The following is a 13,505-nucleotide window of genomic DNA, read 5'->3' on the forward strand; positions in this document are numbered from 1 at the left end:
CTCAGTCCATGGAGCTTGAGTCCATGAATGAAATAAATAATATAATCTGAAACCTTTAATTAAAAACAAATTCTTTAGGTTTCTTTTAGTTTATCCCAAAGTAGGAAAATACTGTGAGGGCCAGGAGGCAAGGGGTGAGAAAGCAAGCAGGCAAGTCAATCAACAGAAAAGGTGTATGTAGCCTTGTGTGGGGCTTAGCAATTGAGGAGTGTTGTGAACTCGATTCCTTCTCTAAGCAATGAAAAGACTAAGAATAGACAGGGCAGCAACATGGAGGTGGGTCAATGAGGTCTTAAAACAATCCCCAGGCTACAGCCCCAGCTAAAGTGCCCTCTCCAAAAGGACCAAGTTTGAAGAGAGAGGACTCTGTACCAGTTAGGATTCCTATGGTGCCATGAAGAAGCAAGTAGATTCATGGACACGCTGCCAAAAGCAGAGAAGCAAGCCACAATCACTATTAGGCCTCCAAAACACCTCAGGTATACACCACAACCTCCAGGATTGTAGGCTCAGTTATCCTTGCTTACGCTGTGATTCAAGTCAAGAATTTTCACAGATATTTAGAGAAGACAATCACTTCGCTAGTGATAGAAGCAGCCTGGTTACTATTTCTGGAGGTAAACATTTAAGGCAGGAGTAGTCAAACTACAACCCATAGTCCAAATTTAACTCCTGGTGTGCAGGGATTTGAATGAGAAATGTCTCCCATAAGCACAGATGCTTAAATACTTGGTCCCAAGATGGTGATGCCGTTGGGGTAGATTTAGGAGGCATGACCTTGCTGGAGGAAGTATGTCAGTGGGGGCAGCTTTGAGGTTTCAAAGACTCATGCCATTCCCAGTGGGCTCTCTCTGCTTCCTGATTGCAGTTCAAGATGTGATACTTTAGCTTTCCACACCTTTGTTTGCTCCGTCATCAAGGGCTCTAACCTTCTGGAACTATCTGCCCAAATAAACCCTTCTTTCTCCAAGTTGACTTGGTCATGGTGCTTTATCACAGAAATAGAGAAGTTACTAATACAGTTTCTGACTTTTAAATAAAGTTTTATTGAAACACAGGACATGCTCTTTTTGCTTTCATGGATTGAATATGATTGCTTTCAGCTTAGTTCATTCATTGTAACAGCTACTGCAAGGCTTACCTAAAATACTAAACCTAAAGACTAAATCTAAAGACTTTTTTTTTAACCAAAAAAGAACTGGATAATACCTGCTGTAGAAATCAAATGATACAAAGCAGGAGTCCAAATAGATGTGCAAATAAGATGGACTTGACACATGTATAGCCCACAATCTGAATTAGGGTGAAGACTATTGGGTATTCTGTAAGAAGAACATACCTGAGTTGGAGTCTTGATAACAATATTCCTTTATTTGGAAAAAAAATGATCTTTTTTTCCCTTCCTATATCTTCACAAATTTCTAGAATTGAAACAATAGCCTCCCAACACGTGTTGCTTAGTGCTGAAGTCAGGGAGTTCCGACTCAGAGTTTCCACTTAAAAACCTCAATTCCACAGGAAAGCAGGGAACAGTTATGGTCTTAAAAGGCACGTCCATTTCCAGTACCACAAAGACTAATGCCTTAAAGGGGGATGTTGCCCACACAATCTTATATTAGTAGACATGCCAAAAACCCCCTCAGTGTTTGTTAGGTTGTAGCGGGAAGGTAGACATCAACACCAGATGCTGATGTATAGGAAATACTTTTATCCTCAAAAGTTTTCTGATGAAATTTTTTGATAAGAGGCCACTTAGATAAAAAAAAAAAAGAAAGAAAGAAATGTTCTGCACTGGAAATAGCTGAACTACAGAGAAAATGTTCTCATACTAAAAATGAGTTACAATGCAGAGACATTGGGATTTGAAGTTCTGTAGAATTCTACAGGAAATTCTCCCTGTCTATCACACTTCATGTGGAATTATCTTTTCATGACAGTCAGGCCTGGGAAAGGCCTACAATTAATTGCTTTTATAAAATAATAACCCAAGAACAAACATTCAACTTAAGCATGCAGATACATGCTCAAATATCAGATGTCTGTTTTTATAAAGCTGTTGAGGGTTGACTACTGGACACTGCTCTTTTGAGGGTGGGCAACAGAAGCCCAAGGAGTTGGCCTGATTCCATTTCTTCCAATCAGAGTATGGTTCAGTGTAAATAAACCAAAGCTAACACCCAGACCTGAAGCAATGTATACCTGAGACGATCACACAGGTCACCTTTCATAATGTGTTTTTTTTCCAATACCTTATTTTTAATTATGTGGATATGTGTACGGGGATGTGGAAAGTTCACATGAGTAGAGTACCCACAGCGGCCTGAAGCTGACATCAACCCTTCCGGAGTGCGAGCTGCAGAGCTCAACCACTAAACTATCTCCATCCTCTCTTCTATGACCCTTACGGATATTCCCAAATGGCTCTTTCTCTGTGCCTCAGCTACCTCAATACACCATTCAAGAAGAGATACAGGAGCCTGCGCTCCTGCCATGCACTCAGCTGAGCGGATGATGAGGCTGTGGGGAGGATGGAAGAGCGCACCTTGTGACAGCTGCTAGCAGGCCCGCTAACAAAAGATCTCAATCAAATTTTGTTCTTCCATCTCTTGGAATTGGACAACATCATAATTGTCCTGTGATGGCTACCATTAACTGCCAACGTGACCTAACCCAACATGGCCTAACCCAAAACCATCTGAGAAGAGAATCTCCATGAGGAATTATCTGCCTTGGGTTGGCCTGTGTGCGTGTCTGTGAGAGACTGCCTAAATTGCATTGGTTATATGAAAAGATCCAGTTCACTGTGGGCGCCACTATTCCCTAGGCAGAGGGTCCTGAACTGTTTTCAGAACCAGTGAAGTCAAGCTAAATGCAAACAGGCAGACAACTTGTCCTTATTTCCGTCTCTGCTCCTAAGCATGAGTGGGATATGATGACTTGTGCCTTCACCTACTGCAGTTCTGATTTCCTGGCAGTGGTGGAATAGCCGAGAACTGTGGACTAAAATATACCCTTCCTCTCCTCAGTTGCTCTTTGTTGGGGTAGCTTATCACAGCATCAGAAACTAGAACATCTCCCTCCCAGTGCTAAGATTCAAACCTTAGGCATCAGGATAGATCTGAGGGGAGGTGGTAAACACACATTCACATAGAGTCTAAACTTTGTACTTCTCTCCCAAGTGTATTCATCGCACATTCGACACCTATTGAAGTAGAAACACTCCATGGAGCAACAGTGCTGGGGTTTTGTTTTCGCCCATGTTTTACTGATAGGACAAACAGTAAATACAGAGGCAGGCATTTTAACTCTTTCCGTCAAAATGAAGAGAGCAAAAGGTAAGGAGAAAGAAATTCATCTAATTCGTCCACAGTTTGTTCTGAAAACTTGATGGGCCACATAGCTGGTAAGCTATCTCACTGAAGTCTCTGAACTCACACGTCTAATACATTTATCGTGGGAATCTTCCAAATTTGAAAACATAAATATTATGGACATAAGTGTTTTCCAGGTTTACCCACAGGGAAAACAGCACTGGGAAAGATGACATAGTCTGAGCTTACATCAAAAAAAAAAAAAAAAGAGAGAGAGAGAGAGAGAGAAAGAAAGAAAGAAAAATGAGCGTAAGCCAGCAAGATGGTTCAGCAAGGAAAAGCACTTGCTGCCAAGCCTGACGGCCTGAGTTCAATTCCCAGGACCCACATGGTGGAAGGAGAGAACTGACGCCAGCAAGTTGTCCTCTGACGTCATGTGCACTGTGACAATGAATACCTACAAATATACAAATGCATGCACATAAAATAAATAGAATATTTTTAAAAGACTAAACACAATGAGGAGGGCCCTTCACTGTTTCTTTAGTCCAGTTTCTGGGACTCAACCATCTCTTAAGGGGATCAACTCTTCCTACTTGATGATCTACGCATCATCTTAGTCATGGCTACTTCACAGTTAGTTAGTTAGTTAGTTAGTTGTTAGTTAGTCAGTCAGGTAGGTAGGTAGGTAGGTAGCTAACTAGCTAGTTAACACACACCAAAGTGTTCACACTCACCATAAGCTCTGGATATGTGGGCCGTTCTTTGGAATTTTTCTTCAAGCTTAAAGGAAAAAAAAATAATCACATTTAAAATACAGAAACCATTTTTCACTGTTAGGATTTACGAACCAGTGTAAGACTGACCATAACTATTTTTTTATGCAGAGAAAACAGGTTTCCTATCTCGACTTCTTAGAAACTATGTTTTAAACCACTGTGGGCTTAGATGACTAAGTGTGCATGTGGAGTGTTGGGGTGTGTTTATTTTCCTTTAATTCAACCATGAGTGCCATTCCTTCAAACTGTTCTGATCTAGAGCCATCGCATTTCCAAACCTACATGTACTTTCCTTCAGGGTAGCTTCTGATCCCGCCTCCCGGGAAAGAACCAGCAAACGCTTCTCACAGGACACTCTGTGCTCGGCACTCCTTCACTGCCTTCACTGCCTCGCCCTCCCTTTTCTCCTTCCATACACGGCTGGCTTTTACACGCTCCTACCTCAACCTGCCTAGGACAGAAACCGTGAACCTGAAGTTAACTTAGGTAGCGTGACTTGCTCACTGTGTCTTGGTGGATAAGAAAGGAAGGCATATTCAGTCAGCAAATTAGCAATTATTCTTAGAAATATTTTGTGGTTCTGCAGTACTGTCTAGTGGTTATTCCGTTCTCTGAATACCCAGACATTTAATAACATTTGATACCAGAGGCAATCCTCATTAAACTGCAACATGAAAGAGACCAAACCCGTCACCCCTGTCCTCAACCCACCCCCATTCTCTCTCCACCCCTGGCTCTAAAATGGAAAAAGTAAAGCAACAGTTTACTTCACATTAGAGTTCCAGGTTATAGAATGGAATGGAGAAAAGGACAGCCTTGGAAAGTGGGGGGGGTGGGTAGCAAAATAACCTACAGTACTCTGGAGCCACTGGGCCATAAAATCATACGCGAATGAAAAAAAAGTTGTCAATAAAGTTGAAGAAGTACAATGCGACAGTGTATTAGGTTCCTAGGATTTGTGCTGGGAGATCCTTGTGAGCAAGAGAGGTCTTGCACACATGCCACAAGCTCTGCTGCACCCACAGAAGCTAATCACCGTGAGGGAAGCAAAGGACAGATCTGTGGGAGGGTGACGTCATTGGGAGACTTGGAACTACACAGTTTTAAGCAAAACGAAATTCTTTTTAAAAATTAGAAAGAGAGGAAGCTTTTGAAGCAAAACAACTTAAAAGCAGCCTACCAGTTTATTCCAGGCAATGCTGTGGGTAGAAGCCAGGGAACCTGAGACAGGGAACAGGTAGAGGTGAGGACAGAAGTTTCAACCTGGAACTGAGGGCAGACCTAGGACCTAGTGACCTCAGGGACCAGGCAACCTATGAGAGAAAGTTCATCTCAACTGGGGATAAAAATAGAGCGCATTAGCAAGAAGAATTATCAACTGTCGGCGTGGGGCTGGGATGAGAATGTGAGCCTGGGTGAAATGAATGGATTTTTAACCCACTCCTGGCTCTGCATACACCTACATCCTAGAGTCAATGTTGGTGGTTCCCAGTGTTGGTGATCCTGTACCTCCGCCCCAGGGAACATCTTTCAGTGTCTGGAGGCATTTTTGGTTGCTGCAACTCGTCGGCAGTGCTGTTGCAAGCATTTGACAGAGGCCAAGGATGTTGCTAAGCATCCTTCAGTGAACAAGCCTATCTCTCATAACAAAGATAATTCATTTAAAAATGCCCTTGGTGCAGACATCAAGAGGTCAAGAATCCTTGGGCTGGACTGTGTGTCATTGGGTGGCCCTCTTTATTTTTTTTTCAATTTCCTATTTCCTTCTCTAAAATGGAATTCATTTAGAAGAGTCATCTCCAGTTGTTTCATATGCTATTTACTTATCTTCTCATGATGAAAACCTCCTAGCTCTCTCTGCTGTCTTCCGAGAAACTAAAAGTTGTCTAAATTCAAGTATTAGCTGAATTACCCTCTGAGCACACTACTGCCTTGCACACAGAGCCTAGATTATTTTTATTATACAGAAGCCCCAGATATCCAGCTATTGTTCAAAGCAAATCTAAACCTTAAAAATTCTTCTTCATTGGTTAATCAGTTTTACTTGTTAAATCAATAAAAAGAAACATAAACACAACATTAAAGCTACACTCAATATTCAAATGATTAAATATGAAATTTGAGGGGGCAGCAAGATGGTTCAACTGGTAAGGGCATTTACTGCCAAGACTGGCAACCTGAGCTTCATTCCTGGAACCCACACAGTAGAAGGAGAGAATGGACTCCCAGATGTTACCCTCTGACCTTCATATGTACACCATGGCTGCTTACACCCAACAGAAGGAAAGGAAGGAAGGAAGGAAGGAGGGACAGAGGGAGGGAGGGAGGAAGGGAGGGAAGGGAAGGGAAGGGAGAGGAAGGAGAAAGGGAGTGAGGGAAAGAGGGAAGGGAAGGGAAAGAGAGGAGGGAGGGAGAAAGGGAATGAGGAGGGAGGGGGAGAGAGGGAGGGGAGGGAATAAAAATGTTTAAAGTAAATTAAATCTGGAACACTTTTATGTTCTACCTTCCTATGACTAACTTTTTACTCAATCATAGAACTAAGGGAATGGTTTGTTAAAATAATAGGCTCTTGTAGCAACCAGCGATCTTCCAGTTGGTCTAAAGACTTTAAAAGTTCCTCTTTTTTTGATGTTCTTGTCATAGTAACACTGAAGAGAGAACCCACGACCTTGCGCAGACTAGGAAAGTACTCCACCACCAGGCTGTAACCTCAGCCCTGAGGCTTTCAAGTTTAAAGTAAAAGTGACTTTGAGACAGGACATTTTTAGCCTCCAGAACAATTTACAAAATTTTCTGTCTTGTTTTAATCTGTACTTTTTAAACTGAAAAAAAGCCACTATAGTTGATCAGTGAGAACGTGTTACAATTTCTCAAGCCTCAGATGCTGTTGTTGCCCAGTTGCCCAATACTTCTTGACTTACGGCCCCTGGTCAGAAAGGAAAGTTTATCCCCAACTACAGAGTTGTAATAAGAAGGACTTACAGAGCAGCTGGCCATAGTAATGATGTCTGTAATTCCAGCACTCAGGAGGCTGAAGCAGTAGGATTATAGAATCAAGGTCAGCCTGGGCTACAGGGGGACTTTTAGGACAGTCATACATACAGACCTACAGTAAAACTCTAAAGAAGACGAAATAATAGCAGGAGAAAGGGAGGAAAGAATGAAGGGAAAGAAAGACCATTCATTGAATTAATATACCACATCTAACCTATTCTCTTCATCTTTTAAATCAAAAACACTTCAAACGTGGCACTAAGAATAGTAAAAAAAAAAAAAAAACCCAAGATAAAGTTAGGGCGGAAGCAAATTTTCCATGTTTAATAGGAAACGCTTGAAATTCCGTATAAAATAACAACCTTGGGGTTCAAAGGCACACCACTTTCTTCTTGGATCGAAGTCTGACTTTTGAATGTTTGAGTGGCTTGTCATTTTCAAGTGTGCAATTAGCTAACGTCTCTAATTCCTCTTCCAAATGCCACAACACAGGGTCCTGACCATGGCTGACTACAAACCAGACCCGTGCTGCCTCGAGAATTGCTAACTTGAAGTTTATGCTGACCAGAGGCTTTCTGCCTATTTGAACTCCCCCGATCATCATTTCCAAGAAGGGCTATTTGGTGCGTCCACAGAATAAAAACACAGCGTGCCTCTGAAGCCATACATTTGACAAAAGACAAATAAATAATCTCCTGCCTCTTTCACTGCCCTTTTCTGAACAAGCAGATTGTGTTTAATTGACTCTTTCATTCTAGCTCCTGAGTCAAACAGTATTGACATCTGGACATCTGGACAGGCCTCTAACACACTTGGGTATGGCAATGGGCTGGCTCATCAGCTGGGTACCGAGACTCCAGAGTTAGGTCTGGAGGACCCACTGGGGCAGCAGGCAGCTTGTTTCTTTCTTGTGTTAACATTTACAAAGAGGTTCTAGTGAAAGCTGCTGAGCTGTTAGGCCAGAGAGTCGGCTCAGTAAAGAAAGCACTCACCCCATGAGCATACAGACCTGAGTTTGAGCCCCAAAACCCACAGAAAAAGTCAAGAACAGCAGATCACACTTCTAATTTGAGCACTGAAGAGGTAAAGACAGGAAGATCCTATGGCTTCGTGGCCAAGACTCCAAAGTTGAATGAGACACCATATCTCAAAAAATAAGGTGGATCATACCCAAGAAACGACACCTGCAGCTGACCTCCGCCCCTTCACATGTACACATAACACCTACATACACACAAAAACATACACAATAAACATGCATGAACAACTATATACACTCAAATCCATTCACTATACACACACACAATACAAAACATATGAACCATATATGTACGTGTGTATGGTCCATAGTATGTACATATATACATATACATGTGTGTGCACATTTTGTGTATATATACATATATGTTCCATCTGCTAAGATCCCACTTTTAACACATTCTTATATTAAACTTTCTACAAGACTAGACTGTAAGGATTTTCTACTAGAATTCAGCATTTATATCCAAAAACAAGGCTTGTTTTGTCATGTGGTGGTTTGAATGAGAACCGCTTCTCATAATCTCGGGCATTTGAATACGTGAGCCCCACTCAGTGACACTGTTCACGGTTCGGAGCAGGTCAGAAGGTGTTGCCTTGCTGGAGGAAGTACGTCACTGGGAACTGACTGGCTTTCAGAGCTTAAAGATCTCACCCTACGACTGAACTATGCCCTCTGAATGTGGGTAACAGTTACACGGCTTGGTCTATCTGAGAGACCCTGGCAGTGGGACCAGGATCTACCCCTGGAGCATGAACTGGCTTTTTGGAGCCCATTCCCTATGCAGGGATACCTTGCTTGGCCTTGATGTGTGTGTGTGTGTGTGTGTGTGTGTGTGTGTGTGTAGGGTGGGGGGTAGTCTTGCCTCAACTTGATATTCCAGGCTTTGTTGACTCCCCATGGGAGGCCATACACTCTCAGGGGAGTGGATAAGAGGTGGCGGGAGAGAGGGTGGGGAATCTGTGGTTGGTATGTAAAATGAATAAAAATAAATAGATAGATAGATAGATAGATAGATAGATAGATAGATAGATAGATAGATAGATAAATCTCTTGCCCTACTCCTTGTTCACTCTCTGCTTTCTGCTTGGAGTTCAAGATCTGAGCCCTTGGCTTTTGCTCCAGCTACCATGCCTACTGCTTGCTCCCACGCCTCCTTGGGATAGATTTATCCCTCTGAAACCACAACCTCTTTCTTCTAGAAATTTCCTTGAGTGGTGTTTTGTCACACCAATAGAAAAGCAGGTCAGTACTACCCACCTGAGGAGTCTTTAAATCTCAGTGGCAAACACACTGGGGAAAAGGAGTACCTATCTGCTGTGCTGTTTTGCAATAAATACATAATAGAAGGATTTCTAAGAATTGGTGTTTCTCTGTTTTCCTCTGAAAACACTTCGAGATGCTGACACGGGCGAGAACTTTGAAATGGACTCCAGTACCACAGAAAATAATCCCAAGAAGTGAACAGCGGGATGACATGACATTAAAGTTCCTTTGCAGCCAAGGAAACAATCATCAGAGTAAAAAGACAATCAACAGAACAGGAGAAAAGTCTTTGTCATCTACACCCCAGATGAGGATTTCCTACCTATACTACGCAATGACAAGTTTCGAACGCCCCAATGAATAAACCTTCCGATCAATCAATGGACTAATGGACGATATAGATGATTCTCCAAAGAGACACAAATGACAATAAAGACTTGAAAACGTTTCAACATCCTTGGCTATCCCAGAACTCCAAATTAAGAGCACTCTGAGAGTCCATCTCCTCTTAGATATGATGGCTATTGACAATAAAAGAGAGGACGCAGAAAGAATGTACAAGCCAGAGGGTGCAGGGAAGGGCAGCAAGAGGCTGAGTTCTGCACACAACATAGCTTTGCACATATCAACTTACAACAGCTGTTACTACGAAAGGAGACACCCCCCCCCCCCCCGCAGAAGATCAAGTCCATCAAAATTCCAAAATGGATGGGGAGGGATCCCTGGAGACCCCCATCCTTGGTGGAAGATCTGTGTGGTTGATGGCTGCTTGGGGAGCGAGAGCCATTCTCCTTGGAGGACTTGCAGCGCTAATTGGACTTCAGGGATTCTTAATAATCATTTAAAAAGAGGACAGGAAGTTGGGAGGTGGACAAGGTAGCAGCAGTAAGGGAAGCTGGAGGGAGGTAGTGCTGGACAGATAAGATAAAAATACAGTCTGCATAGATGGGTGAAAGTTCCAAACAAAATAACGTTTAAAAAAAGAAAACAAACAGAAGAAATGATGGAAAAGGTGCAGGAAAAGAGGAGCCTTTGTTCACTGCTGCGGGTAAACTTGTGCAGCTACTTTGGAAAGGACAATGGAGGCTTGGTACGAATCTAAAACTAGAATCATCATAGGACCCAGCTCTGTCACCTCCACTATCCCGCTTCCCATTACAAATGTTTCACAACAAGCATGTTGTCACACAATCACAATAACTGAAAGGTCCAATAGCCTAGATGTCCATGATCCAGACGGATGGAAAAAGAATAAGTATGTAGGTGTATGGGGATGGGTGTGGTGGAAATGTCTTTATCTTCAAAGAAACATAAAACTCTGACATTTGCACGAAAATAGATGGAATTAGAGATCACGTCAAGTGAGCAAAACTACTCAGAAAAACAAAGGTCCCATCGTATGAGGAGTCGGAATTTTAATTCTGGAGAAATGGAATGAGTGCAAGTGCGTTAGTGTGTGTGTGCATGCGTGTAGGGTTTTGTGTACGTATGAGGACCCAGGTGCAGTTCCCAAGACCCACGAGGTGGCTCACAACAGCCTATAAGTCTAATTCTAGGGGACCTGCTATTCTCTTCTGGTCCCCAAGGGCTCCTACCATATATTGTATACAAACATACACTCAGGCATGCATGCACCCGCAAAAACAATAAATAAATAAAATTTTGTAGTTTTTAAAAAGGTTTGTCTCTCCTGAATAAATTAGGAATGTGGGGGTCATGGGAGAGGGGAGAAGGGGAGAAGGGAGGGAGGGAGGGGAGGGGAGAAAAATGTATAGCTCAGTAAAAGCAATAAAAAATCATTTAGAAGTAGAAAAGACCTGCTCTGTGACAACTTCCAGAATGACGTGTTATGAGCTTTGCCACTCTTGTTACTATTATTAATGAACTCCACCATTGAGACAAACTTCTGCATTGTATGCAAATAAAATAACAGTGTTAGCAGAGCTGCCAGACTTTCAACACTTACAGGAAATCCACAACAGATCAACAGCCCAAAATATCTAGATGAATAAACTATGACATCTGGGGTTAAAATTCAGAGAAAAGGAGAAAGAGGAGGAGTTCACAGAGGGACAGTCACGAGGACTCTGAGGATTGGAGGGAGGTGGGAACAATGTGGTCGCTATAGAATGAGCAAAGACCAGACACCTGGACTCTCTGCACAGAAGTGTGCACACACTAAAGTTAGAACACATTCACCTCTCAAGGTTTTGACATTTTCTTTTTGTTGGGGGGGGGGTTGTTTGTTTTTTTTCTGTACCCTGGGGACAGAACCCAGGGTCTCACACACGCTAGGCAACTGCTCTACTCACTTAAGTCCCAACATCATTTTTATAAATGTTTGCAAAAGTTTCAATGCTTTGACTCCTTAAGGGAAAACATTAAAGCTGAATAAAGAGGGAGAAAGACCAGTTTGATGCAGAATAATAACTGAATGATGGTACTGGCTGCCCACAAAAAGCATTAGGGAATGCTCAGCAGCTGAAGGCTTGTTCACAGAGCTGACATCTAATCGGGGTTCTCGCCACAGGCTTAGAGGTTGCATCTGAAGTACGCTGTGGTGATTCGAATAAAAAAACGCCCCCCATCCCATAAACCCATAGGGAGTGGCACTATTAGGAGGTGTGGCCTGTTGGAGGAGGTGTGGCTTTGTTAGAGGAGGCATGTCATTAGGGATGGGTTTTGAGGTCTCAGATGCCTGAGGTAGGCCCAGTATGATATTCTCTTCCTGCTGCCTTCAGATGAAGATGCAGAACTCTAAGCTCCTTCTCCAGCACCATGTCTGCCTGCATGCCACCATGCATCCCACCATGCCGATAATGGACTAAACCTCTGAACCGCAAGCCAGGCCCAATTAAATGTTTTTCCTTTATGAGAGTTGCTGTGGTCATGACATCTCTTCACAGCAACAGGAACCCTAAGGAAGACAAATACTAAGGTTGCAAATACTTGGAAAAAAACTGATGCTGAGACGAGAGCTCAGGAGTCAGTACTTTGGAAAACTTTACCAGAGACTGGCCACTGGATGTACAAGGAGAACAGAGAACTACATTAAACCATGGATCCACAACGGGATACTCAACCTTCTGGAATTTTTCACACCTGCCATGTTCTTCCCCAAGCTTCATGAAATACCCAGAATCCTTGGGGAAGGGGCCTAGGTAGGAGAAGAGCAACTGAAAGGACGTTTGAAGACACTTCCTGCCACAGGCTCCTCGCCTGCAAGAGCTCTCCTGAGAAGTCTGGGAGTCAATGATGCACCATGACTCACGGCTTTTCCTATGTGACCTTTAAACACTTGAGGATGGGGGGGGGGGACAAGGAAACAAAATAAAAACAAAACCCATCAAGTTTCTTGAATCTAAAAGGCAAAATCGAGCATGACGCAGCTTCAAGCTGGCAGATGCACCCCTCACCCACACAATCACTCAAGGAAAACAGGACGCACTTCAGGAGACCAGAGAAGGGAGGGGACATTTTTATTAAAGACATCCAACAGCATTGTCCTAGTGCCCAGTACTCCAGCTCTCTTTGGTGTTTCCGCCAAAACGAAAACTTGGAATAAACCGTCATGGTAGCCTCGTAAAACATGAGGGGAAAGCACCAGGATCAGGAAAGGGGTAAGCACCAAGCAACCGTCCAAAAGGTCTTAAGCAACAAAGAGTTGCCCTGTCTCATCATATTTTCCGGCAAAAGCTGTATCTGAAACACCACTTCCACAGAAGCAAGGCCAACAGAGTACTGCTTCAGCATTCTCTGTACCGCAGGGAGACTTCCCAGGTCTAGGTCAATTCACAGTGGCAACTGTGGCTGGGACTGCTCCCTCCAAGAACCACCGTTGGGAACACAAACAGCTCTGACCCACCCACTCCCTCCTAGCTCCCATCTGTTTTCACAGAAGAGCCATCTAGAGTGACTTCTTTCCACCTTGCAGTCTTGGCATCTTCCTCCCGGCAGCGTCTGCAGCTGTCACTACCATCCTGCTACACTAAGCATCATGGCCACCGTGTAGACAGGCATCACGAGAGTACCTGGAAAATACTATGTCCTCCTTACTCTCCTTGACCACACGGGTAACACCCTTCCCTCGTTGTGCTTCAACTTTCTTTGGATTTG

At 43.2% G+C, this 13,505-nt stretch overlaps 1 protein-coding gene across 4 annotated transcripts in view; it reads right to left on the minus strand.

Moving 5' to 3' along the window:
- Map2k6 (mitogen-activated protein kinase kinase 6) overlaps positions 1-13,505 on the minus strand; it is a 141,950-nt gene that overhangs the window by 11,702 nt on the left and 116,743 nt on the right. For 3 of the 4 annotated variants that reach the window (XM_087909835.1, XM_048446116.3, XM_048446117.3), the window contains exon 11: positions 4,049-4,094. In XM_087909835.1, the coding sequence (XP_087765961.1) occupies positions 4,049-4,094 (46 nt within the window). Of the gene's footprint in view, positions 1-4,048; positions 4,095-5,270; positions 5,312-13,505 lie in introns of all 4 variants that reach the window. The other variant, XR_015738727.1, reaches the window with a different exon arrangement.

Source organism: Myodes glareolus, chromosome 9, assembly GCF_982192425.1.
Source record: "Myodes glareolus chromosome 9, mMyoGla1.1, whole genome shotgun sequence".
NCBI lineage: Eukaryota > Metazoa > Chordata > Mammalia > Rodentia > Cricetidae > Myodes > Myodes glareolus.